This window comes from Uloborus diversus, chromosome 8 (assembly GCF_026930045.1).
Source record: "Uloborus diversus isolate 005 chromosome 8, Udiv.v.3.1, whole genome shotgun sequence".
Lineage (NCBI taxonomy): Eukaryota > Metazoa > Arthropoda > Arachnida > Araneae > Uloboridae > Uloborus > Uloborus diversus.
The window spans coordinates 13,086,598-13,113,628 of record NC_072738.1 but is presented as its reverse complement, the minus strand read 5'-3'; the positions used below and the strand labels follow the sequence as shown (position 1 = coordinate 13,113,628).

Here is a 27,031-nt window from a genome sequence, read left to right as displayed (position 1 = left end):
GCAAATTTAAATTTTTTTTACCTTTTTTACCATTAGTGTACATTTGCTTTATTGCATAAGCTTGCTTATTCGGTTTCACCTTAAAACAAAAAAATATAATAAAAAAAGATAAATTAATTTAAATTTTGGCTTCTTGAATTAAAATTATGTTTTTCGCAATCACGAATGTTTGTGTGTATGTAGGCGTGTGTTTATGTGTGTGTGGGGGGGGGGGTATGTGTGTTTGTGTGTAGGGGGGTATGTGTGTGTAGGCATGTGTGTTTATGTCTGTGTGCAGGTATGAGTGTGTGGGTAGTTGTGTGTAAGAGTGTTTGTGTGGGGGGGGGGATGTGTATGTGTGTGTAGGCAATAGGCATATGTATTTGTGTCTGTGTGCAGGCATGAGTGTGTGGGTAGTTGTGTGTAGGTGTGTGTATGTGTAGGTGTCTGTATGTATGTGTTTGAGTGTGTGTACGTGATTGTGTTTGTGTATGTGTGTAGGCATATGTATGTATGTGTGTATGTGTTTGTATGTATGCGTGTAAGTGTAGGATATTGACGCAACATGGAGACAGTTTTCGCTAGAGGAGCAGCATCGTGAGACGGCCGGTCGACAGTGATGCTGCAGAGGGTGCTGGTGGGAAAATAAAATCATAGGACATTAAAACAGTCAAATGAAAGCAATAAGCAATCGTGATTGCTCAAAAAAAAAAAATTCTAACATTTCCCTATTATTGGTATGGAAACAAAAACTGGTTCCTTCAAAAACTCATTTCTGCAGATACTGTCCTTTACTTTCCCATAACAGTATAAACCACTATTTTGCAAAAAAAAAAAAAAAAAAAGAGAAATGAAAATTCCAAGTTTTTAGTGGTAGGAGAAACTCTAAACGTGTAATTGGTTCATATCCAATTCCTGTTAATCTGACTATTATTTTTTCTCTGCTATTTTATTTTTTTACGTGAGTTTCTGATGTCACCTTTCTTTGTCATAGGTCGTCAATGTGTTGTTGTGTACTGTCAGAATCCAGTTCATTATGCAATGGTTTTCCTGAAAGATGTAACGTCCAGTGATTAATTCCTTTGTTCTGGGTTTTGACTGAAGATACCTGAGACATAAAAGATATTTTGGACCATTGAAAGTGAAACACTCTGATAGCAGTGGAAATCTCGAGTTTTGCGCTACAGACTTCAGACTGTTTAGTGCAGCAGGTAGTTCATTAGTCTTCTAATCTGGTTCATGAGCTCTAGATATATGAATCATTATCTTGTTTTATTTACCATATTTTCCTGTGTATTATCTGTAGATTGAGTAAATGTAACTTTAAAAAAGTAAAATTAATAAGGTGTGTATCCCTGCTCTTTTTCTCAACTCCTACTCATTGAACCTCAGTATGCCAATTTGCAACGAGATTCACCAATAGAGACTGTTGCGCTAACTGTAGGGCTGTTTGTTTTATATAGCTTGAAATTTCCTCTTCCCCTATTCAGGCTATGTCAAAGAAACAACCATACAGTCAAGGAAGAAGCCTCTATTTGCGCAAGATTAAGACTGCTTCTTTTTTCTTGACTTCTTGTCTTTAAGTATAATTAGCCTGCCATGATTTCAATAAGAATTCATTATTTTTTAGATCAATTTTGATTATACCTAAAAAATTATCACTTCTTCATAAAGTGTTTAGTTTCATTGCAAAAATTGTATGTTAACCGTTTAACCGCCGAACATTTGACGGAAGATCAAATTTGAGTAATTTTTTGAAATTATGTTTATGTCTAGTAAATACAGAAATAAAATAAAATTTCCAGAAAAAAATTTTTTACTATGTTTTTCAGTGTGTTCCATTTTTGGAACATTGGTGCTTTGCATGAAGTTTTTTTTTTTTTTCAAAGAATTTTTTTAAACTAAGAGGTTTTGAATGTGGTTTTTATCTTAGCATAATTTATTATGGAAAAAATAATATTTTAAATTGCATTTATGTACATACCAGAATTCAGAAAATCCAATACAGAAATATCTAATGCCCATGATATGAAAGGAAGCATTGCTGGTGAAGTCGTTTGTCGCAATGGAAACATTTCTTAGTCGTTTTTTTTTTTTTTTTTGCACACCGCACAACGTCCTTGGGATGCAGATACAATATAATGTCCGTCAGACATTCTTGATTGTTTATGTAAATGACAACGAGGCCCTGGATGACTTTCCACTCGTACTTTTTTTCTTAGGAGGTGAGTTGTTATTTCTCTTCGGAACTCTAAATGCTTCATCTTGACTTCGTGTAACTCACAAGGAAGTAACCAACTAGCTACAACTGAAATACTCAGAACATTACTAAAAATATTCCACCACCATTTTTTACTCCTCAAATGAGGTCTTTAGCTGCCTTAAAGTTTATCCAAAACGTCCATACCCCCCATTCCTTCATTGTATCTCTTGATAAGATGAGGTTGTGGCACATCTATCTTGCATTTCTGCTCATTGAGTAACGTTTTACAGATGCAAGTGGCTCATGTGTATAATAATTAGATGCTACTGTAATCACTGCATAATCATTCCAGCTGCACATGTACACTGATCCATCAGATCGATAGTCAAAATTTCCTCGATCTTCTTTAGAAAGGGCTTTTTTGGATTTCAGTAGACAATGGCCAGTTCAGTTTCCACGAATTGTTCCTGTTGCTCGTACACCTTTTTTTGATAGCTGAGAAATTTAGTCATATGATATAAAAAAGTTATCAAAGTATACTTCAAACTTCATGCTTAGACGTGTCAGTCAAAACTGATAATAGATCATTTACAACTCCGAATCCTAATTGCACATCAGGGGATCCTTCTTTTTTGCCTGAATAAATCTTCATGGAATATGGGTATCCACTTGAAGAGCACAGCATACAAATTTTGAAGCCGAATCTTATTGGTTTTCCTCTAATAAACACTTTAAATGAATGCCGACCGTAGTAGGGAACCATAGATTCATCTATGCTCAATTTTTCATGAAATACACCAAATTGTTGAAGGTTTTTACACGATTCTTCGTAAATAGGGTATACTTTTCCAAGTTTGTCATTTTGTTTTAATTCATGGTTGTCCATCAAATGAAAGTTGTTTTTTATTTTTCGAAAATGATTTCGAGGCATAACTGTTGGTACAATTGGCACAGATGTATCTTCTGCACTGCTCCAATACATATCTTCAGAAGGAACGGAATGGTACCCACTCAATAGCAACAAACTAAAAAATTGTAGGATTTCATCTCTGTCAACATCTATTGATTCTCCTTTTTGTAATGCATACAAGTTTGTCATATTTGCTAAGTGTTCAACACACTGCAAAGGTAAAATTTTAAAAAATACAGTAAACTCCCGATTATCGGCGGTCGGGTTATCCGCTGCTCGGATTATCCGCGGGTCTTTTCACTATTTTTTTTAACAGTCATTAAATGCTTTTAAAACTTTTGATCGTGTTATTGTTCGTTTTTAGATTTTACATATGTATATTTTTTACTTTCAATGTTAGCAAATGGAATGTAGCTATGTTTTTAACAAAAATGTAAATGTATGTGTAAGTGTTATTCATATTTTTTAGCTATTGTATACAGTAGTATCGTTTTTTAATTATTATTCTGATTATCCGCGGTTTTCGCTTATCCGCGGTTACTATGCCACCCTATTCCGCGGATAATCGGGAGTTTACTGTAAATCAATTGGAGATAAATCCACTATATTTGGAAATGGGTGTCGAAGCGGTTCAATACTTTCTGACAAAATCAGTTTCTGAAAATTAGATTTCTTCTCCCAAGTTAAATCCATTTTCATTCTTTTTCTACTTTTATTTCCTGATAATTCCAACTTCTTTTTTTCCGTTTTCATTCGCTTTTTAATTTTATTATCTAATGATTTCAGACTTTGTTCTTCCTCCGATTTTTTTGTTAAATTTTCACGAGAGTTGGCGGAAAAAATGTCCACCTGTCCACATACATCAATTGGTGTAATAGGTTGTAACTCGTCTTCTAGAATGTCTTCTTCCTCAGTGATATTGCCTGGTTCATCAGGAGGTAATTGGCATATATCAACATCTGGAAATCCGAATCTGACAATGTCTCTAAATAAGACACAGCTTGTTCTACAGTAAGAAATCTTGTAGACATTTTTTAACATTTATGAACAGTTGGTATACGTTAAACAGAATTTCGTTTCGCTCAAAAACAAAGCTAGCGAATTATTGAACTGCATTTAAAATATGAAGAATAAAACGCTCACTAATATTATTTTTTATTATCACGTGATAATGCAGCTGTTCGAGCAGGTGTGGATTCGGAGCCATATAGTCTGTCAAACAGTAGACTTATTATTTTCTTTGCTAACGAAACGTCATATCCTTTCAAAAAACTTACTTAGTTTTGCCAACATCTACATCAGAGTACATTCAAAGTGAGAAGAAAAAAGAAACAAATATTACGAAAAATGAAATTTCCCCTTTGAAGTCGAACGACTTACTTCTTGGAAATTTGACTCCCTAAAAGCGCCAATGTTCCAAAATTGGAACATGCTATTTTGAAGGGGTACACCTTTTGGAAATATCATTGCACATTTCTACAAGAATTTTACAATCATACATTGAAGTATTTTTCACAACTATAATAAATATCATCACATTTTCTGAAAAAGCCAATTTTTGGTAAATTTTGTAATCAAAAGTTGCAAAAAGCTAAAAAAACACTCATCTTTGAAAAATTGCAATAAATAATTGAAAATATATAAACAATCAAGCAGGAAACAGGGCCCGATCAAGCCAAACTGGTGCCCAGGTCCTCTGTAGAATTTGGTGCCCCCCCCCCCATGAGAAAATCCGCACAATTTTAAAGTCAATGTTTCATACTAGAAGCCTAGTATACTAGAAACTATATTTTAAAGGAACATTACTACATTTAAAAAGAAACCTAGGATTTGAATATCAAACACTTGATAGTCACCAAACTAATCACAGTTAAAATTGCCTCTTAAGGCGAAAAAGACTTAAAAAACAATTTAAAACTGCAAAAAAAAAAAAAAATCTTACTAATTCTGACATCAAGCTTTAAAAAGGCTTCTTTCTGGCTTTAACAGAGGCAAATGTATCGATCAAATAATCGAAATCTATGTTTGATGTCACAGAATTTTCAATGGTCATTAAGGGAAAACACCTGTCAATTATCCTGAGAAATGCAGCTTCTCAAATTATTTTTGATTCTTTTCAAAAATGAAAAGGAACGTTCACTGGAACAGCTGCTGATAGGCAATTTTTTCATTATAAATTTTTTTTTAACTTTATGAGTTTTTGAGGTGATTTTTAAAAAATTTTGAGCCCCCTCTCCCTTAAAATTGAGAAAAAGTAAAATGAGAATTTAGGCTAGGCTATTTTGGTGCCCCTAAATTTGTGGTGCCCAGGTCCATGGACCCGCCGGACCGTGTGTTAATCAGGCCCTGGCAGGAAATCAAAAAATACTTTGAAATAAGACTAAACTGTGTTAAAAAAAAACTTGTTTATTTTAACGTTATTTCTTGGGAAAATCAGATTAACGTTATTTCTTGGGAAATTTCAGTTAAATATGATGTTCCATTTTTGGAACATTGGCGGGTAAACGGTTAAATCAAAACAACTTCGTTCTTTTACATCAACGGATTTACATTATCCGGTCCGGTATTATATCACATCTTTTACATTATTCAGTGATTTTTTTCTTCAGGCCAATTCAATTCTAGGACCTGCAGATAATGTGCAGGAAAATACGGTATTTAAGATTGTAAAACTCAATATAAGTGTATTTTCTATTTACAAGACTGGTTTAAAATATTATAAGTTCGAGGAATTTATCAGTTTTCCAAGGTAAAACCAAAAATAGTGTCAACCTCTTGGTCAATCTTGCTCTAAATAAATCGATGGTGTATTTAGCATGGGTGACACCGAGGTGGTAATTTGTGATGTCACCCCCCCCCCTCACGAAATACAAAAAAAAAAGTTTTTAGTGTTCTATACAAACATAAAATTTATACATTATTGGGAAACAACTACATACTTTTAGGACAAAATTTTAAGTTGGCTATTGCATAAAAGACAAAAAAAAAAAAAAAACATGAACACTTTTTATTTTACTTACCCTATTCACCTATTTGCAAGGCCGTCATGAGGTCAAAAATATAAGGGGTGTATGAAATTGATCACTTATTTCAAACACAGAAAAAGATAATTGGTTTCAGTTTTTTGGTTTAAGAGGAAGGCACTACTAGGTCTAAAAATTGACAATATGGTACCAGTGATGAGTATAATAATCCCTCAATGATGGGGGGGGAGGGATTGGTATGGGGAGTTTTCCCTCGAAAATTTTTCAAATTTGTAGTCTTAAAAATGCATTTTAGATGAGCTTTGATAATGTTTGTGAGAGAAGAGGTTCGTTGTGATGATGCAACTGCGTTTGATAGAGCAAATATAATTTAAAATATAGGAGTCAATTTTCTGAATTGAAATATGATGCCACTGATAAAATGCAGTTGTTGAAGGTGTCCGAAGTATGGAACCTGTTAAGTAAAGCGGCTGGAAATGCTAGGGGCAGCTAATGGTGAGAAAAGGAAGGTTCCTACACAAAACTGTACCTTGTATGGTTGGAGACATAGTGTAAAAAATTTGGTTAAAATTGGTAAGACATAATGTAAAAAATTTGAAATAAAATGTTAAACTTGGATATTCCATTTTGTTTACCATTCAACTTCATATTATTATCATTTGCGTTGTGAAGGTGACTACAAAATGATTGAAAAATGTGTAACAAGCCATTTATTATAAATATAAAAAAAACAATAAAATATCATAAAATGATAATTATTAACCTTCGTTTAAAACACAATTTTAACGAAGGATAAAATCTTAAAACTCGAGACTAAATATAATTTCATAAAATACCAATCAATTACCATCAGTGAGCACATATTGACCGATAAACAGTTCCACCAATGTAGAGATGAATTTAAACTGAAAAAACACGAAGGGATGCGACGATCCCAACGTAATGAGCAATAAATTTCACTAAATTTCCTTTTTTTATTATTACCCTAATGAGTTTTTACTTTGAGAAGATCAAATGCTCCACTGACATGTAGGCTCACTGGTAGAACCAACGTATTTCTCTGGGACGGTCAGTTCTCGATTCGGTCAGAGATTATTCACTGGCATATCCAACACATTTTGCTGGGGCGGTCGGTTTTCAGTTGATTGTCACATACAGTTCAGGTAACAGGATGACTCTTCCAAAGGATGATATTTCGTCACACGTTTTCTCATGATGGCATTTGAAAAAAAAAATAATCGACTGATGATTTTCTGGGTTAAAATATACGATGATCACAATATAAAATTTGTTTCTAATCCTTTACGATTTTCAGATGTAAAGGGATATAAGTTTTTTTACATTTTTTTCTAAAGGGCAAAAATAGCCCGCCAATTAATTCGCCTCCACACATCATTGCAGCTTCAAGAGCACACACCAACTCACAAGATAAATCACGAAACGAAGATTGCAAAATGGCAAAGGACGCTATCCTCTTTTGACGAATCATAATCCTGGGATTTAAACTTGACGTTTACCACGCCTTTGCATTTGACGTCATTATGTAACAGGCTCGGAAAAACTTTCGTCGAATACAAGTAATGCCAGCTGGTGCTGCCCTCTTGCGTGTGATCATGTTGTTAAAGTGAATAAAAAATACAATTCAACAATGAACTTTAACACATAGGCTCTGATGAATACGGCTATGAGCTGAAATGGCAAAATTCAATCATAATAGATTTATTGTAAAGCATTATAATTTAATCTAGAGATGTTTAAATAAAGGTAAAGAAATCAGCTTGAGAAGTGTCGTCCTTGCTTAAACAGCATGATATCGCACCTGGCAGAGTGTTAAGGTGCAGTAAGAATTTACTAATAATTATTTTTAAAATGGAAATGCAAATGCAGAAAAGAAGTTTAAGGAAATATTGAGCAAATTTTGTCTCCATGAAATAACAAAAGAAGTGTTGCAAAACCTTGTGGTGTCCATGAAAAAAAGAGTGACAGCTTCAAATCATAATGTTTTGTGGTTTAGTTGCACTCATTTTTTTTTTTTTTTCTCTTCAGAGTAACTTGAAATTGTATCTTCATTTGATTTTATTTGAAGGGAGCCAAAATGGATCCCAATTTCTGATACTTCAACATTTGTTCAATATTTTATTTTTTATTAAATTAAACTTAATATGAAAATTAATCACTTGTGTTCAATAACTCAATAATGTCTTGTCTTTAAACTAATGAAACATTTTTACACAAAAACAAATATCATATTAATGGAAATAAACAATACTTTAAGTGGTCTTATGCTTGAAACAATGTTAGACTGCTCAAACGTGCAGTACTTTTGTCCAGTAGTACAAATTATGTGTCTTTGTAATAATTAGTTGGCAACATTTTCCTGTGTGCTGTTAACAAACTTCAATATTGATCTTCTCTATATTCAAGTTTAAAAGAGTTTAGGCTCTTTAAAAAATAAACAAAATAAACAAAATCATATAAACTTCTCTGCAGTATGTGCTTAGAATTCAGAAAAACTAGATGTGAATCCAAATGTATTGAGATATAGAGTTAAGTGCATTTTCAAAAGAGCTTCCAATTTCATTGTCACCATTTTAAAACTAAAAGCACTTATTTTCTTGAGTACGCCTGTCAGTGGCGGCTCGTTCCTTGAAAAAGTGAGGGGGCCAGATCATGGGTGCACTCGCACCCCCCCCCCCCCCGCGCTCAGTTTATTTATTTATTTCATATTGTTTTCAATTTAAACTTTTTAAAATAAACTTAAATTTATTTTAAACACAGGACAAGCTACAAAATGTTTAAACTACTAAGTAAATCACCAAAGATATTATCATGTTTATGCCCATGATTGCCGGCAGGGTGGTGCACTTTCACCCCTTGACATTAAAAAATAAAATTTAATTAACAAGGTAGGGAAAAGCTACAAAATACACAACGAAAATTATTTGTCTCATGTTTATATCCAGTACCCTTTCCGGCGGTGCAGTATGCCTCCCTTGCAGCACCGGTAAGGGCCTGCAAGGGGGGGGGGACTTTCACACCCTGGTTTTTCAAAATAAATAAATAAATTTTTAAAAGCAGTATTAATCAAAGATATTTAATAGTAACATTATTTTAAATCTTTTAATAACTAATTATTTTGAATGAGGAAAATTAATTTTACTTTTAGCAAGACCAAATTACAAAAGTGCAAAAGTATTGTGGTCAGAGAAATATGTAAAAATTATAAATTAATTAACTTTCACAAAGATTTGAAAATACATCGGAATATTCGCTTTAAAATAAATAAAATAAATGTAGGTAAACTAAATTTTAAAAAACTAAAAATAAAATTAAAAATTAGTAAAAAAAAATTCTTAGCGATTTACATGCCGGTGTACTCCCGGCATATGTGTCGTTGGCATATGAATCTGCCGAGGACCATGAGCCAGATTCAGAATTTTTATGCAGACAAAGAAAAATATATCGAACTCTTTTTATTTTCTTCAAATTATTGATAACTTGCCACATTTCTACATGAGCAGTAATTTAAAACAAGTAATTATTTCTGAGTAACAATGAAAAGACATTTTTTGAATAAAAAAATAATCTTATAACGATAAATGCACACACGCACATACAACACAACACACAACAATGGCGCAACTAGAAAATAACTTTTAAGGTTAGGGTGAGGGGAGTAGCACAATAGAAAAAAAATCTGATCAATTTGATTTGCTCATTCAAAATTCTCAATTTTGAAACTTGTAGTTTTAAAAATGCAATTTTAGTTGATGTTAGGGAAAGAACAGTACAGCTGACTCCATGAAATTTTTTAGCGCAGGTCATACTCCATATTTATTGACGTTAGGGTAAGGGATGGAGCTCCGGGACTCTCCTCGATCATTTTTTTTTCTTTTTCTTTTTTCTTTTTTTGAAAAGTAAATAGAAATCAATTTCTCCTCCCCTTCCAATTTTTAGAAATTGCAGTTCCAAAAAAACACAATTGTAGACAAACTTTGTAAGTTTTTACGGGAAGGGGTCCTGGAGTCCTCTCCCTTGGAATTTTTTCCAAATTGAAGTCCAAAAATCAACCTGATAAAAAGAACAATATCATACTATAATCCGCGTATAGTACGATGCAAAAAAAAATGACATTTTGATTTAACATACAATTTTAGCAACTAAATTAAAAACGTGAAGAAGTATTAACTTTTGAGGTACATTCAAAACTAATTTTAAAATAATCTAAAAAATAATGATTTCTTCTCCAAATTGACTTTATTGTACGCTAATTACTTGAAGACAAAGAGCAAACGGAGTAGTCTTGTGCAAATGAAGGCTTCTACCTTTACTGCATGCTGTTTATTTTACATAACCTGAATCGCGTAAGAAGAACATTCAGGCTATGTAAAATAAACAACATACAGGCAGGGGCACGGTCTCTGCGAATCCTGCTGCAAATATTGGAGTTCAATGCGCTGCTGTTGAGGGGGGGGGGGGGAACACACACACAATCCGCACCTCCTTAATTTTAATTTTTAAACAGAAAATCCGCGGATTATCTGCAGAGAAATACGGTACAATCCATTTTTTTAAATTTCAATCATGTACGCACAAAAAAGGGGGGGGGGGGAATAAAATGAAAAAAGAATATATTCTGAAAAAGTAAGGGGGCCCGGGCCTCCTCCAGCCCCTCCCACGAGTCGCCATTGACGCCTGTCATAATTCAAAAAATTTGAGCCGGACAATTTTTTTTCCTCCTCAAAAAATAATAAAAAATTTGAAAATCTTTCACTTATGCAAAATTTAATGTTTTATTGCCTAGTTAAATAAGAAATAAGTGCAAAACATTTATTACACAAAATTTATGGAATAACCATTTTACTAATTCTTAAGTGTATTTAAGTATCTTTGTTCTGTTCATATAAAATCAGCAAAATTTTCAGCTTACAAAACTACCAATATTCATTTTTGCAAAAATTATGGCTTGTGAAAATGAGTACTTTTACAGCAAGCAAATTATGAAAATAAAAAATATTACATGCTTCAAATTAAACTTGTTTTGATAAAATGACATTTCAGTTTTCAAATTTGTATTTTTGTGAGTAAAGTTTTAATGCTTTATAATTAATATGTGGCCAAATTTAAAACTTTGTTTTCTTTCTTTTTTTTTCTTTTAGATATGATAGAGTTGTGTTTCAGCAATGGCAAAGCATTTCTGTGGAATGCTGATGGTAAGTATAAGGTGACCTTACATCTTGTTTTGAATGAGACGGCCCCATTTTCAAGCAGCCTGTTTTGTTGTCTTCTCACAGTGTGTTGGGATGCAGAAAAGCCCTGTTCTCTAAAAGTTTTCATCTTACTGTGACAAGGGGGCTTATTACGAGCTCTTCGGCTTCGACTTCGGGAAGCTAGAAATCTCACCTTTCTCATTCCGAACGAAGTCGTTAGGCGTATTACGAACTGCAAGTGAGAAGCATACTCACAGTGGGAAAGACTTGCCGTTCGGGAAAAAAATATGACGTCGTTTTGTAGGCGTGGTGTAAGATGAACCAATAAGAGATTGCAGCGTGAAAATTTGAAATGGTGTTGTTTCTATGCGTTCTCGTTTCATACGGATTTTATGAATTTTACTAGTGGCTTTTTTTTTTCACCACATGTTAAACATTTGTTTTTATAACTAATGAAATTTCAAAAATAATTAGAGATACAAAATTTCCGGAAATTTTGCGGCGGTGGGAAAAAAACAAACAAACTTTTGAATTAAAATGGAAAAATTGATTTTTTTAAATTTAAAATGTATTTAATTGATATATTTTATCAGAAAGTGTTTAAAATTTTCAATATTTGAAGGTGTATGCAACCCATGGTATTTTTTTCTTTTAAACAGATATATACATAAAACTTTTGCTATTAAACTAAATTCGCCACTAGCTTTCTTTGTTCTAAGTATAAGAGATTTTCCAAATTACAGTGTAACAAAAAAAAAATCAAAATGCTTCTGATATAATTCTCGCTGCTTCTTATGTAAAATGAACCCCGGAATTCAAATATGACCAACGTTTTCTCCCTACATGTCCCATTTTTTTAGAAATGGTGCCCCCCCCCCCCTCTCCCCTTTTTTTCCCGTTTTCGACAGTTTAATAGCCATTATTTTTATTTGGAGGGAAAGGAAGCATAAAAATAGCCATTGATACTCTTCTGAAGGTCTAGAGAGGTGCAAGGTTCCAAAGTGTGAACATTTAGACTAAGTCAAGAGACTCACAGTGGTACTCCCCCTAAAATATTTTTTAAATCATCAGAACCCATATTTTTTGTATTAGGGTGTTTGTTTTACAATTTTTTCACTTATTTTGCGACATAAAACTAGAGTGTAGAGCTTACTCCTGTAAGCTCCATGTCCGAAAAAATTTTTACGAAGTCAAAAAATTAAACAAAAAGAAAAAAAAAGGAAGCATCGCATTTTTTTCAGACTCGCATCAAAGATCTTCAGTAAATAACCTTCCTGTATTATTCAACTTGCATTCCCAGATATAAGTATGAATAAAAATGAACTTAGGATATGCTTATAAAGTTGCATTAATGTATAGGGATTTATTTAGTAAAATATCTCTCATGATTTAATTTACTTCATGTGAAAGTTACGGCTTTGTTTTGAAATTCAATGAACAAGACTTTAAATTCATTTCATTTTAAATTTAGCGTACGATGGTTTTAAAAAATGTCGAAACCACATTGATATCTACACTAAAATGTAATATATTTTGCAGTATGTTCCGTATTCTGTTTCTGCTCGATGGAATAGCCAGTAATTTTGATGAATTTTCCCTCCCCTCTTGCATACACTGATTTTTTTTTTTTTTTTTAAATAAAGATTGCTTGCTGATTTCCCTTTGCTAGGGCTTAATGTTTTCAATTTATTGTCCTTGTGACTGGCAGATAGCTAGTCACGGTGATTTAATATCATTGCGAAAATCAACCATCGGTTCGTCGTGTTACTGAACGTAAATAGCGAAATTTGGGACCCCATTCATTAATTTAACTTTTTTTTTGCAGGCGATAAATCTTTTCGTAGCTTATAAATTCTTTTCTTCGTTTTATTTATTCAATTTTTCGACACGATAAATCTATCATTTGTGAGTATTTCTCCTGTAAATAGACTTCTACTATTTTTGTCTTTTGCAAACGTCATTTTCTAATTTGTTTTTCGATGGTTGTTGCGCTTATTCTAATTAAAGTTATTTTATTTACTTTAGAAATGTTATGCGTTTTTAATTTTATTTTATAGACAAAAACATTTGTACGTATTTTTATTATGCCTCGAAAGGTTTTTTTTATTTTCATTTTTGTATTCCTATCCTATTTCAAATTTGATTACAAAAAATACAATTTGACTGTCTCTAAATCAAGACTAATTCAAGTTATTTATTTATTCCTTTGTTTTCCATTCGGTAAGGAGAGAAGCATCCTTCTGGAGTTGAAGTAGTTTTCTTAAAACAAAATCTATTTTTCAAAAACAAAAAAGAAAGGAAAAAAAAAAGAAAGGAAACGAAAAGAAGAAGGAAAAACATGTTTTGGTCGATATCATGTTTGTGCTCTCTGTTAGGCGTTATGTAATTCAATCAAATTTGTTTTTAATATCGTATGAGGAAGAAAATCACAGAACCGAATTGCACCAACAATTTTTCCTCATATAGTTAAAAATCATTAGGTTAAAAAAGAAATTTAGTGCAAAATTTATAATTATTTTCAAAGGTTATCTATTTGTGAACAAATCGCATTAAAATAACAAATTCTCAATTCGGAAGAAAATATTTTATGATCTGATTGTTGATAAAAAGAAAAAGAAAAAAAACTCAACATTAATACTAAAAAATTTTTAAAAAAAAATTATTCGAGTTTTTAAAAAAAACATGCCAACGGTGGGATTCGAACCGTCGATCGGGACAGTACAACGCGCGTGCTTATACAACCGCGCCACGCAGGAACACAAGCTTGCCGCCCAAATACATGTTAAACCCTGTGAATCATACGCTACTCTAGCTATTCAAGTTGTTTATGCATTAAATGAGCTGTTTAAGTTTACTAAATCATTCAGTTTGCACGTCAGTTGATATTAAGTAAATGTAGAAAGTTATTTCCATTTTTATTGTTATGTTTTTGTGAATTCTTGAAGCTTAAAACTGAAAGCATATATATTCGAATAACGTTGATGATTTTTGGCTGCAGGACTCAGTTGTTTTAGTTCAAGGGTTCTAAATGTTTTAAATCTTTTTCTTTCTTTCTTTTTTTATCTTTAAGTTACTTTTACGGAAAAGTAGGGTAACATAAAAAGCAAAATTGTATGTAGTTCGACCTGGGGAATCCATTGGTTTAGTTACGTTAATAATGTTAGTTCTATAAACTATTTTCAGAGCGCCTTGTTTCATTTTATGTGTATAAAAAAAGTTGCTTTTTTAAAGGGTTCAACATGTAAGACTCTCCAGTTAGTTCAAAACGTTTTAATTGATTGCAATGGCAAAATACAAAAGTCGTGCTAAAACTAACATGTCCGCCATATTGAAAAAGTTCCATCTCACTGTATCTCACCACGATCTCACCACCTCTGAAGCGAATGAGTAAAAAACCCGAAAACGGGTTCTTTTTTCCCGATTCCGTATAGCTCGTGATAAGCCAACTGTGCACACGTCGGGAAATCGCCTGTTTTTCCCGATCTCACTCCCTTCCGAAGAGCTGGTAATAAGCCCCAAGGTTGGCAAGTTTTTTGACATGGCTGAAAAAAACCATGGAAAAAAAACACTTTTTTCTACCTGACAAAAATAGATTTTTGCCAAAGTGGCAAAAATTAGAATTTTAGCTGACAACTTACTAGCTGACATTTTTTTTCCTCAGCAAGTTATTAAAAAATATTGAATGTGCTTTAATAAAATTTCAACTTTGGCTTATTTATTTTCTAGTTTAAATTAAATATAATATTTAATTGTTTAAAAGTTAAAATGTTTTGAAAATGTATTTTTCAATTTTTTTTAATATAGAAACAATAATTAAAATTTGTATTTGAGACTAAGAAAATAATTGTGAACTGTGTGTGAACTTATAATGTAAAGGTGATTGATTGTCTCATAGACCTCGAGGTATGCAAGTTAGTTTTTCTGTCCTTCTTCATTGCTTTACTCAGATATTAACTCCCTAGTAAAGGAGAAAAAAGTATTCCTTTAGTGAGGAAAAATAAGTCCTTAATTCCGTAAAAGTCTCTATGTTATTTGATTACTTCCATCAAAATTCAATAGCTTAAAAATCTTAATGGAGCCAGGAAAACACATTTCACATTCTTTAATAAATTTACCAATTTCAAACATAAATTTGTTTAAATATGGAAAGAATTGGACTTCATAATAAATTAAAATAATTTAATATGTTGTAGCAAAGATTTAAAATTCTTGCTGTTGCTATTAAGTTTTTTTTTTTTTCATTTATAAATTAATATAGTTAATAATTGAAATTTTTATTTACATTATATTATTTGTATCATTACTATTCCTTAATTAAGAGAATTTAATGCAACTTTATTTCCAATTGGGTTTTTTCCTCTTTTTTTTTTTTTTTCATTTTTGCCAGTTTTTTACATTGTCCCGGCTGAAATACCATTTTATCAGCAAAATTACCAACCCTCTACTCTAGCAAAATGAAAAAAGTGTCCAAAACTTAAGCACATATGATAGAATATAGAGTGGCGATCAAGTCATAAGTGAAAAAATAATGAGCAAAGTAAGCATAATCACGTGATTAGTAGATCAGTGAGTAGAAATGGTTACAATACTTGGCAGATATTAGGCAATTTGGCATTTTTTTATAAATCACTCGGGGCAAATTCGAAGAGTATCAAAGAAGCAATTATTATATCATCTTAAATATTTTGTGGGTAAAAATACAGGAAATGTACTCTAAATATTCAAGGCACTTGAAACTTTTAAAGTAAATATTTCACCATTTCACTTTGTTCCACATTCCCCTACTCATATATAAATAAATGCATAAGTAAGTCCCTTATTTAATTTTTGAAGCAGAACATTGGAAGAAATCAAATTTCCATGTTTTAGTCAAATTATGTTTCTCGATTTTTAGCTTACTTTCCGGTAAAAGTGAAAGAAAAAGAAACATGAGAAAAAACTTAATGCATCATAAAAATATTGCTAAAGACAAAAAAAGTCAAAAATAAAACAAATAACCAAATAAATGTGAAAAAATGGATAGTAAGGTTTTCAGGTGTTAAAATGTATGTCTCCTGGGTTGTCTCCCCCCCCCCCAGACAAGTTTTGAGTGAATACTCCAATTCAAACAACTTTTTTTGTTGTTGTTTGAAAGATCTTGCCAAGGAAGCATCATTCCCATATTTTAATTTTTTATTTAAACACTTTTTTTTGTTAGATTTTGAAGTTAAAAAATTTTAACATTAGCTCTTACTGGGAAACTTAAAGCTAATTTAAATCCTAAACTTAAAGGTGGGTTTGTTTCAAACAAATTTTGTTGCCAAAAACTCTTTATAGAGATTATGTATGGAAAAGATGCTTTGATTTTCCTATTATAAGGGTATATTTTGAACATTGCAAAAACATTTAATGTCAACAAAACACGGAAGCTGATTTTTTGCTTCCAACCAATTGTGCAAATTCTAATTAATACTCAATTTTTGGTTTCAAGAAAAAGAAAAAAGTTGCAAACAAAAATCAAAATATCAAATCTCGTAGACTCAACATTGACCCAAGTAAGCAGTGAGCGATAAATATGACTGAATCACAATGAAATGAATTCAGAGTGCAAATGTTTTTACTAAGGCTGCAGAGTTGGAGGGAAAATTCCCGACTCCAACTCGCAGAATTTTAGAGCCTTTGACTCTGACTCCAACTCCTGTACACCTGTACTCCAAAATGAGCACAACTCTGACTCTGGCAGAAATACTGACTAAGAGGGAAAATTACAGGCTCCAACGCTTGAAGTTATAAAGTTTTCAACTCTTTCACACTAAAATCAGTTTGACTCCAACACGCCACCCTGGTATTACTGTGAAATAATGATTGTTGAGATGAATTGTTTTTATTTTCATTCTAAGTTTTGAAAGATTAATTTTATTTTTGACTACGGGAAAAAAAAAAAAAAATTGGACTGTTTTATTTTTTAACAGAAAGAAATGTGCAGATAATTTTATTATTCAGAAAAATTATTTACTAAAGATATCTTTATTTATTTATTTGTTTATATTCTAAACTATTTTAATTTATTTTAGTCTTTTAGCAGCGGGAGGAAAATCAAGTTAGGGATACTTTATTTTTATTCAAAAGAGCTGCAAACAGTTTTTTGAATCAAAGAACATGCTTGTTTCGATATGCTTTTTATTTGTTTATTTATTTTTTGAAAACAATTAAAGATTTTTTTTTTTTTTTGGAAAAAAAAATATTAGTTCCATTGTGTTTAGAATGTGTTACTACTTTATTTGTTCATTTATTTATTTTTTATGTATCTATTTCATTAAATGAGAGCTGTATATTTTGTTTTTAGAAAACAGTTTTAAATGTTAAATTTATATATTTTCCGGTCTTAACTAATTAAGAGAATATCGGCCAGGTGCTCAAAAGTCGATGTTGGTCTAGGAGAAAACAGACTTATTTAATTCTGAATAGCACTTCTTGTTTAAAAATTCAACTTGCAATGAATTGTTGCTGATAAGCATAGAATCGGAAGCTATATTTAATTCTGTTGGCAAAAGAATATCAGATTGATAATGAACTGAGCTTAATGAATGCTCAAATTGTATTCATTGATCTGTATAGTGAAAAGTTTCAGCGATTTTATGTGAACAATAAAGTCTTCTAGAGTTTGAAAATGCTCCAGATTTTTTTTTCTTTTTTGTTAAGATCTTGAATATCAGTAATGTGCCAAGTACATTTTTTTCCCTACTCTGACTTCCAATTTTTCAACTAACTGATCTTGTTGAAATTGCTTCAACGTTTTCAAGAGCACATAGGAGGTAGTGAGAAGCAAAGGGATGTAAGTGGCAAAATTAAAAATTTGGAGATAACCAGTACAAATGCGAGGTGAACCCCTCCTCTGTCTTGGAGCAAGAGATAGTACTAGTAGCCCTGGTAGGTGCTGCTGTACAGCATGATTTAGAAAAAAATTCAATGAAAGCCTACCTAGGGCATAATCTTTAGATGTGTTTTACCACAGCCATCTTAACACAAGGTCTGCGCACTCATTCAACATGACCGCCAGTGAAGGCGGTTTGTTTACATCTCATAATAGCTCTACCGTGAATAAAAAATTTTAAGATTTTTTTTTTAATCCATTGAGGAAGTAAATGGTTTTCACATGAAGTACTCTGATACATCTCTCAATTAAAATTTTATATCGTTTAAGATTTGATATCGACACAAATAGTTCTTAAATAGTAAATTAAATTAAACTGTATGCATATGACACATTAAATATTATATTATGCAACATATACAGATAATAAAGGAAAATGAAAATTTATTTTTATGGATATGAAGAAAATACTCTTGAAATTTAAATCCTAACGTAGAAGAAAGTACGAAATAAATTTTGCTTACTGTAAATTGTAAAATGAGTTAAGATAAACGGGAAGTGCATATTTGTTATTCATAATCTAATAATCATTTTTCTCGCAAATGATTATCAGAAGTACTGATTTTCTTTGATATAAATGTAAACAAATGAAACAATAATATAAATTGGAATAAAAAACTTATATTTAGACATTTTTCTAACTGTTAAAAACATTAAAAAAACCATACATTTTTGAGAAATGAATGGCTATAATACCCAATAATAATTACAAAACATCTGAACAAATGAAACAGACCAAGCAATTGATACATACTGACCATAATGACAATACTGATGCATATATTTCAGAACAAAAAATGTATAGATTTATCATGAATTTTTACTAGGAATCTATTTATTGTGAGTTAACTTCTTTATTTTTCTTTTATCTACTTTTTCATTACTTCTTCTCATTCTTTTTTTTTTTTTTTTAAGTTATTTAACAGTGTGGTGTTCCCTTAGGGTATACTCGATATGCCGTATACTCTCAAACATTTTTTAGACATATAGCGTATACCCTCAAGCTTCATAAATTTTCATATTAATGACATACTATGCATTTGATCAAATACACAAATTGTGCGTAATGGATTACTGGGAGTAAACCCTCAGAAAAATTGATGGGAACATCACTGTACAACAGTATTTTATAAATCATTTGTATTACATTTCACAAAATCAAGAAAATGTTGTGAGACCAAAACTTGTAATGATAATGTACCGTATTTCTAATGCATGGCTCGCCAATATTTGTTAAAAGCTTTAATTAATTTTCATTTGATACGAAGTCCTCCTAAAAATTTTCCACAACATTTTGAAATATATTTATACAAAAAAAAGGTGCTTTGAAAGTTAAAAACAGTTGGTCCTTTTAAAGAGCCGCAGTCTAATGTATCTATTAAACTGCACTCTTCAGATAATTTATGTAAAAAGTTCCTTGAAACATTAGTTACAAAAAAATAATCATTGCTTAAATTGAGGGCAAAAAAGCTTCGTCACTGAAATCGAAAGTAATTAAAATATATAGCATGAAAAAAACCATACATAAAAATGTGTACCTTACAGTAACAGAATACAGTACCTTACAGTAATGGAAGCTGCTTTAAAATATAAAACAGTTGGTATTTTTAAAATGCCGCTATCTATTGTATCTACTAAGCTGCACTCTTCAGACAATTCATGCTAAAATGTTCCTTGAAACAATATTTACAAAATATAATTATTACCCAAAGTGGGGGCAAAAAACCTTCGTCTCTAAAATCGAAAGTAATGAAAATGCATAACATGAAAAAAACCACACATAAGAGTTTTTACTTACAGGGAAAAAATCATTAAAAAATTATTTAACAAGTATTTATTTTTTATTATTGATTCTATTTAAAAAGAAAAGAATAAGCATTGATAATCAGACTTGCCTTTTTAAAAACATGTTTTGATCAAAAAATGTAGCTTCCAAACATATTCGGAAATGTTAAACATTTAATATGTTAAATTTTCACTACTAAAGCATCTCAACGGCTTCTGCAGCGTTAAGCACAACAATACAAAGAAAGAAAAAAAGAACATCATTCCAAGTCTCCATTAAGAGACTGCTGATAACGTAAACTGAACATTTCGAACTGAATTTTCGAATAATTATTAATTTGCTAACTATTACCAGAGTTGTTTTGCAACCATCAGCTAGTTCACGAATGCTGTTTGAACTAAAGGGAAAGTACCGCTGATCGCCTCTGGGAGGTCACGTGACATCGATTGCACAATACAGCATGTAGGCCTGATATATAGAAGGCTGTGGTTTTACTCAAAACTTGAAAATGTCCACTAACATCCCTTTGCTTCTTCCTGCCTCATATGGTATATTCTTTAAAACATGAGTTTTCAGTTTTGTGTTAGTATTTTGACATTGTTTTTCTTTTAGATATTTATCTTTTGCGTAAAGATCATCGTATTGTCGGAGCTCTCGTCGGTAGCTACCCGAACAAACCCTTCCAGATGCATAATAAATGGCTCCCCTTGCAATTAATGCCGGAAGAAACTAAACTCTTAATTGAAAAAGGTAAAAAAATATTTTCTATGATGCAACATGGTGTTTCTGCATTAATATATATTTTTTAAAATCATGTTGAAAAAGCTGCACTATTTATGCGGCATTCTTTTGGGGCCTGGCAGTTGTTCCTCTATGTCCCAGGAAGGACAAGCTTGGCTAGCAAAGAAAAGCTCAAAAAGTTATTGAGAACTCAGATCCTGTACTTCTTTTTGATTTTATATATTTTACAAATGATATAAAATTTAGACTGTTAATGTGTTAAAACTTTTTAAAGTCTATCGGGCTGCCAGTTTTGTGTTAAAAATTAAGACTGGTCAATAAAATAATATCTGTTTTTTTTTAGATAAAATGACAAAAAGTGCGTAGCATGCTTCAAATGGTCATACCAAACTTCTGTATAATTACAGATCTTTCTTAAAATCGATCACAACAATTGCATATCAAGATTTTTTTTTTTTTTTCAATTTTTTTATAATGCAGGCTGCATATTTAGTTCTCAAATTACATCATGAAACATTTTCAGTCATTTTCTCATGCTGCATGTTTTAGATAAAAAATAACAAGTTTTGTAATAATTTCCGATAAACAGCAAATTAAATAATTTCATGTATTAATGAATTTTCTAATTTATATGCAAGGTATTGCTCGACTGGTACAGAGCCCACAAAATGGCCCAGATCCTGAAACTCTGGATTCCTTTTATCAACTTCGAGAGAAGCTTTGTGAAGAGCAGGTGTGTTTCAAATTTTACTGATCCCAACTCTGTGGCTTTCCAAAATAGTTATATTTCATTTATTAGGGAGTCTAAAGGAGTATTTTCACTGTGCATAGTTTATGTAGTCTTCAGTGCATTAATTATTGCTTTTTATTTTTCAAAGCATTCAAATTTTCCAAACCATTGCAAACACTCAAAGTATCACTCCAGAAACCTCAGTCTCTTTTTTTTTTATGTATAAATAATTTGATATTATATACCTTATTTTTTGATTATGTTTTTAAAAATAATATCTAAAGCTAAAAATTAATTATTTAACTTTTAAAAATTTTATGCCATTCCTCCATACTTTATTGCTTAGCAAATAAAATTTTTGAAAATATTTTGTTACAGTAGGAATATATATATTTAAAGTATTTAAAATATATTTTTATTTGGGCATTTCCGTTTTTTTTTTTTTTTTTTTTAAGTTTGCATGAGCCTTGATCAGAAATTTTTCCTCACTTTTTGTCTTGTTGCTATTTGATTTTGTAATCACTGGCATAAGCTATTTGAGAAGGCGTTTTGATACTGACATTGTAATAAACTTCTTGCAAGAAGTCATTTTCATTACATGTGCCCCCATATGCAAAATTTTAAGGGGGGGGGGGCAAATATTTTCTCCATGGTTTAGTAGGATATTTTCCCCATGGAAACCAATTTCAGTACAGATTAGGGTTATTAGAATTTGACATGTTTAATAACTTAATCATTAATAGCTGAAGAAAAAATATTTTTACATTTTTGCAAAAAAAAAAAAAAAAAAAATGCTAAAGGTAAGGAAGTTCTCATTTCTAAGGAGAGGGGAGGTCTTGAGCCCCCACTCCCCCCCCATATGGGCGCCCATGTTTCATTATATTGGACTTGCACTGAAAATTTTTATTAAGTCTGTTTCAATCCATTGGTTATTTGCAAAAGAAAAAAAAAGTAATAATGTGTGATGCCTCGGGATATTAGAAATTTTTTTCACAAACTCTTGGTGTCAGATCAACTCGAGTTCAAAAAAAAAAAGTCTCATACTAGCCCCGTTTCTTTAACTGTCAGTCGTTGTCAACTGCGCAAGCCAGTGTAATCAGCTCTTAAAATTATACAATATTGCTATGAAGAGAATCACTCAGAATTTATTGAGACAATATGTAGTTATTAACTTTTTGTAAGAAATTTTTAACGTACTAACTGGCTTGGGCCTAATAAGATGACACATCTCTAGAAGATTGAAGTTAGCATTCACCCCTCACTACAGGAAGACTAAGTAGAAAATGCAATGGTGACTGAAAGTTTTAGTGTCATCCTTTACAAGGTTGTGATGCTTCCTAACCCCATCTGTGTTATCATTAGCCCTTTCTTTCTTCAGAAATTTCACTTCAGCAAATTATCTTTGCAAGGAGCAATACTGCATGTTGGGTCACTGAAAAGGGACATCCGCAGTGATATGCAAGTTTAGCAATTACGAAGCACCCCACCCCCCCCCACCCCACGGTTTAGGCTGACTTAGAAAGTTATTCAGCAAAAAAGCTAAAATTTGGAAATAAACTTTAGCAAAATGCTAAAATGTCAATGACTAATGAATATGTTTGCATATCTTTCTGTCTCTATGTGTTTCATCTCCAGTTGAAAGCAAAATTCTATATTCAGTCAAGACATCTTTAAAGAAAGAATAGATAGCAGTTAATATTTTTTCCAGTTTTAAAATAAAAAAATTAGAATTGTACTTAGCATTTGGTTTTTAAATGTCAATAACGAACAATACATTTATTCTCAGAAGATAGTACCCACTAAGACAAAGTATTATTGAATTTGATTGTAGTTTAAACATGTTAAATAAAATTAATACGATTAAGTTCATTATTGCCATAGTTCCATGGTTCACTATGGCCATGTCACCACATTCTCAGATCGTGCAACGTTTTTATTTAATTTTTCTTTTCTTCTTATTTGAGCAAAAAGGCAAAAATGCCTTGCTTCATTTTCGTAATTTAAATAGTATTTTAGCATTTTGCGAAAGTTGCGATCATAGCCGAAACCCTGAGCCCCACTTGTGGGATAGATCAGGGTTTCTCAACCTAGGGAACGCAGCCACCTATGAGGCGGATAAAGGACATCAAGAGGGTTGTGAGTATATGAAAGATAAAATAAAAAGTAAAACAAATAATGATTTAGTCAATTTTGTGGTCACTTGTGAATATTAAGTAACAATGTCAGTCCTCTCATTAATGTTGTGAGAATGACTGATGTTTTTTGCAACCTAACCTAGATCCTAGATTACCTCTTGAAAAATCATTTTTTTTTTTTTTTTTTTTTTTGCTTCTTGGAGTTTATATTTTCTAATAATAATATGTTCAAAATTTAGTTTCGTGTACTAATATTAAATTTTATGTGTGAAATTATCCAGACTTTTACTTAATTACTAGCTTCAGTTATCCTAATCAGGTTCGGTTTCCTATTGTCCTACTTGTATTAACAAGGTATGGTGGAGGAGAGCATGACCTCAAGTAAGTATTCGAAACTTAAAGCCTGAAAGGTTGAAAATTGCTGTGTTAGACAGTGGCAAAAGCCTTTGATGTTAGACAATACAACTATTTTCACCATTCCCGTCTCACAGCTCACAAAAATACTGCCGATTTTCACTCAAAATAAGTCAAACTTAAGTGCAATTAACAGACTTTAATGCAACTAAAAGCTGTGAGGTTGTGGTGGTCTGACACTGTCCAGAGCAGACGACCAAACTTATAAAATTTGCAGCAAAGTCTTTCTATCTTACTTATTTTAAGGAGGTTTTATGTCCTTAGTTAATAAGTTATGTAAGTGTGTATAACATTTTTAAGTTGTCAGAAAACATTTCTCTTAAAAATAAAGTAATTTTCTATTTACATGATTAACACTTGATTATAACGTTATCATACTTTTATAAACCTCTATTTAAACTGATAGCTTTATGTTTTAGTTAAGATTTAAAAGCTAATTTGTTGTTTAACTACTTTTTTTTGGTTTACCAAAAGTGGTGACTAGAAAAAAGGAATGGTGACTAATGAGTTTGATTCTACTCCCTCACTGGTGACCAAAAAAATTTTCCCATTCTTGATTTTTCACACCACTGTTGTTTTGCTGAGTTTATTCAAATGCAGTATAAGATATTTTACATTTTGAAATCAACTGCTTCAATTGTAATATGTTTTTCGGACCATCTTATTTTGCTATGTATTCATTTAGATTATCCTGATGAAAGAAAATCGGCAGAAAACCATTTTAGAGAAAGCAGACGAAATTTTTGAAGGGAAGAAAAGAAAACTATTAGAGTTGAGGGAAGGAAAGACTAAATCTAAAAAGTCAGTGGGTCATTCCGAAACATCCGAAAGTGTTTCAGAAGAAATGGAAGTGTCAAAAATTCAAGAAGGTATGTTTCAAATACTCTAGATAATTCTATCTCAATGTAGCCCAAATGTTTATGTAAGCAATGAATGCAATGGCAGACTCAAAATGTGGCTAATGTACCAATTGATCCCAACGATATTGAGGCCCAAAGTGGGTTCAAAAAGGCACATGGGAAATATTTTACGTAATTCTGCTCATCTTTAAGGGCCCTTAAACGTGTAGATCCGCCTCTGTGTGATTGCTTGAAACCAGACATTGGAATCATTGTGAGTATTTAAAAGACCAAGTAACCTCAAAATCTCCTAAAAAACAATCCTGTTATAAAATTTCCCCACCAAAAACATTAAACTCAAAAAGGGGTACATCTTCATCCTGGAGGTAAGAAACCTCAAAACCCCCCAGCCTTAATAAGCTATGATATCTAGTTTGCTGCCAAGTATCAGCCAAACTACTGTCCTCCCTGTTTTCCTCTTTCATCATACCTACTTCAGCTAGAACCCTCCCTCACCGCCAACTCCTCACCAGTATGAATGGATCCTTTAAATTGCTTTTGCTCTTTTTTGTTGTCTCTCATAAAGTGCTATATAACAAGAAGCTATATATTAATTCATTTATGTATTTCTTCATTATTGAATAACTTTTCTGCTTCATGTCTTTGTTATTAATGTACTTTTTTGAGAAAAATTATTGAAATCAATCATTATTTCATGTGAATTGTGTCATTTCTTTATGGTAGTTTTTCCCTGGATTTTTTTTTAACAAAAGAGCGCTGTAGCCTAAACTTTGTTAAAGGAGGTTTAATAAAAGTTTGTTATTTGGTAGAAATTGAATCCACATCTGAGGGAACTAGTGAAAGCTCACTGAGCCTAAAAGGGGATACAAGCGACATCATCCTTGATAAAGACACTATCATTCAAGCAGAGCTTTCCAAGGTGTCTGAAATCAGTAAAGATCAATGTATGGTGCAACTTTTTGCTGGTAAGTATTTCATTGTTTCTGGACCATTGACTTTTCGAATACCTGCTCTTGCTAATGACTCATAAGAGTAAACTTTAAAGTGAATTTTCACTGAACCAAATTTATGTATAAGTTTCAAAGACAGTTTCTTAGTATGCAAGTTTGGCAAATTATAACAATCTTGGTTCATGAAAATTGTGACCTCAAAGATCGTTAAAGGCTTGTTAGTCAAGAAAAAAATTGCCTTAATAAAAGTTTTACATGCCAGGCGAAAACATCTCATTAATAAATATAAATAATGTAAAAAAATATGAAAAGTACATTAATAGAAACATTGCAAAATATACATGTATCAAAAACTACTGATAAGTCCATCCAAAAATTATATCTACATTATCCATGTTTATTTAATTTATGTATAAATAAATGAGAAGACATTATACGCACACAACAATGTGCTAATTTGGGTGTGTTGACTTTTCATAATCTTGGCGGCTAAATGTTTATAAGTGGTATAGGCGTATGAAAAGCAAAAAGGAAATTTATGAAGTGCAATCTTTTTCCGTGTCTAATATGGCATGTACAGCATGTGAGGGGCACTGGTTATTTTTTTTTTCAAAGTACAATGTATTTATTAGATGGAAACTTATTTCATGATTATTTATTTACCCGTCTGGTTCATGACAGGCAATATAAATTTTGAGCCCTGAACGGCACTAAAACAATCTTGATCTTTATGCATTAACTTTTCTTTACCTTCACAAATCAGCAGTTTCCCTATTTCCATGCTGTGTTAGTTTTTTTTTTTTAAATAATTTATACTGTTTTTGAAATGTAAGACTGATTCATATTTGTGTGGTGAACTTCTGTGATTCTTTATATTGAATGCTCTTTATTTTAATGAAATAATTGTTATTAGTTCTTGATAAAATTATATCAAGCTAATAGTACCTACTGAACAATGTGTTTGATTATTAAAATTTACTTTTTGCAAGCAATTATATACTTAATGTAAAAACTAATATTAAATCAGGAATAGGATATGAAGTACTTTTAAATTTATTAAACTTACATAAACTTCTTATATAACTTAATCCTGACATTCTCAAAGGTTTTCAATTCATGGCACCCTTTGAAAATTAAAATTTTCTCATGACACCCTCACCTTTATATCTGTTACAGTAAGCTTCCGATTATTAAAGATCCGATTATCCGTGGGTCT

The 27,031-nt window shown here is 31.6% G+C and overlaps 1 protein-coding gene across 1 annotated transcript in view; it reads left to right on the top strand.

Moving 5' to 3' along the window:
* The window catches only part of LOC129228041 (tRNA-splicing endonuclease subunit Sen34-like), a 38,622-nt gene that overhangs the window by 3,644 nt on the left and 7,947 nt on the right, over positions 1-27,031 (top strand). Inside the window, exons 2-7 of the mRNA XM_054862671.1 lie at positions 974-1,190; positions 11,236-11,289; positions 20,598-20,735; positions 21,365-21,459; positions 24,691-24,874; positions 25,675-25,830. Of these exons, the coding sequence (XP_054718646.1) occupies positions 11,238-11,289; positions 20,598-20,735; positions 21,365-21,459; positions 24,691-24,874; positions 25,675-25,830 (625 nt within the window). The 5' untranslated portion in view covers positions 974-1,190; positions 11,236-11,237. The remainder of the gene's footprint in view (positions 1-973; positions 1,191-11,235; positions 11,290-20,597; positions 20,736-21,364; positions 21,460-24,690; positions 24,875-25,674; positions 25,831-27,031) is intronic.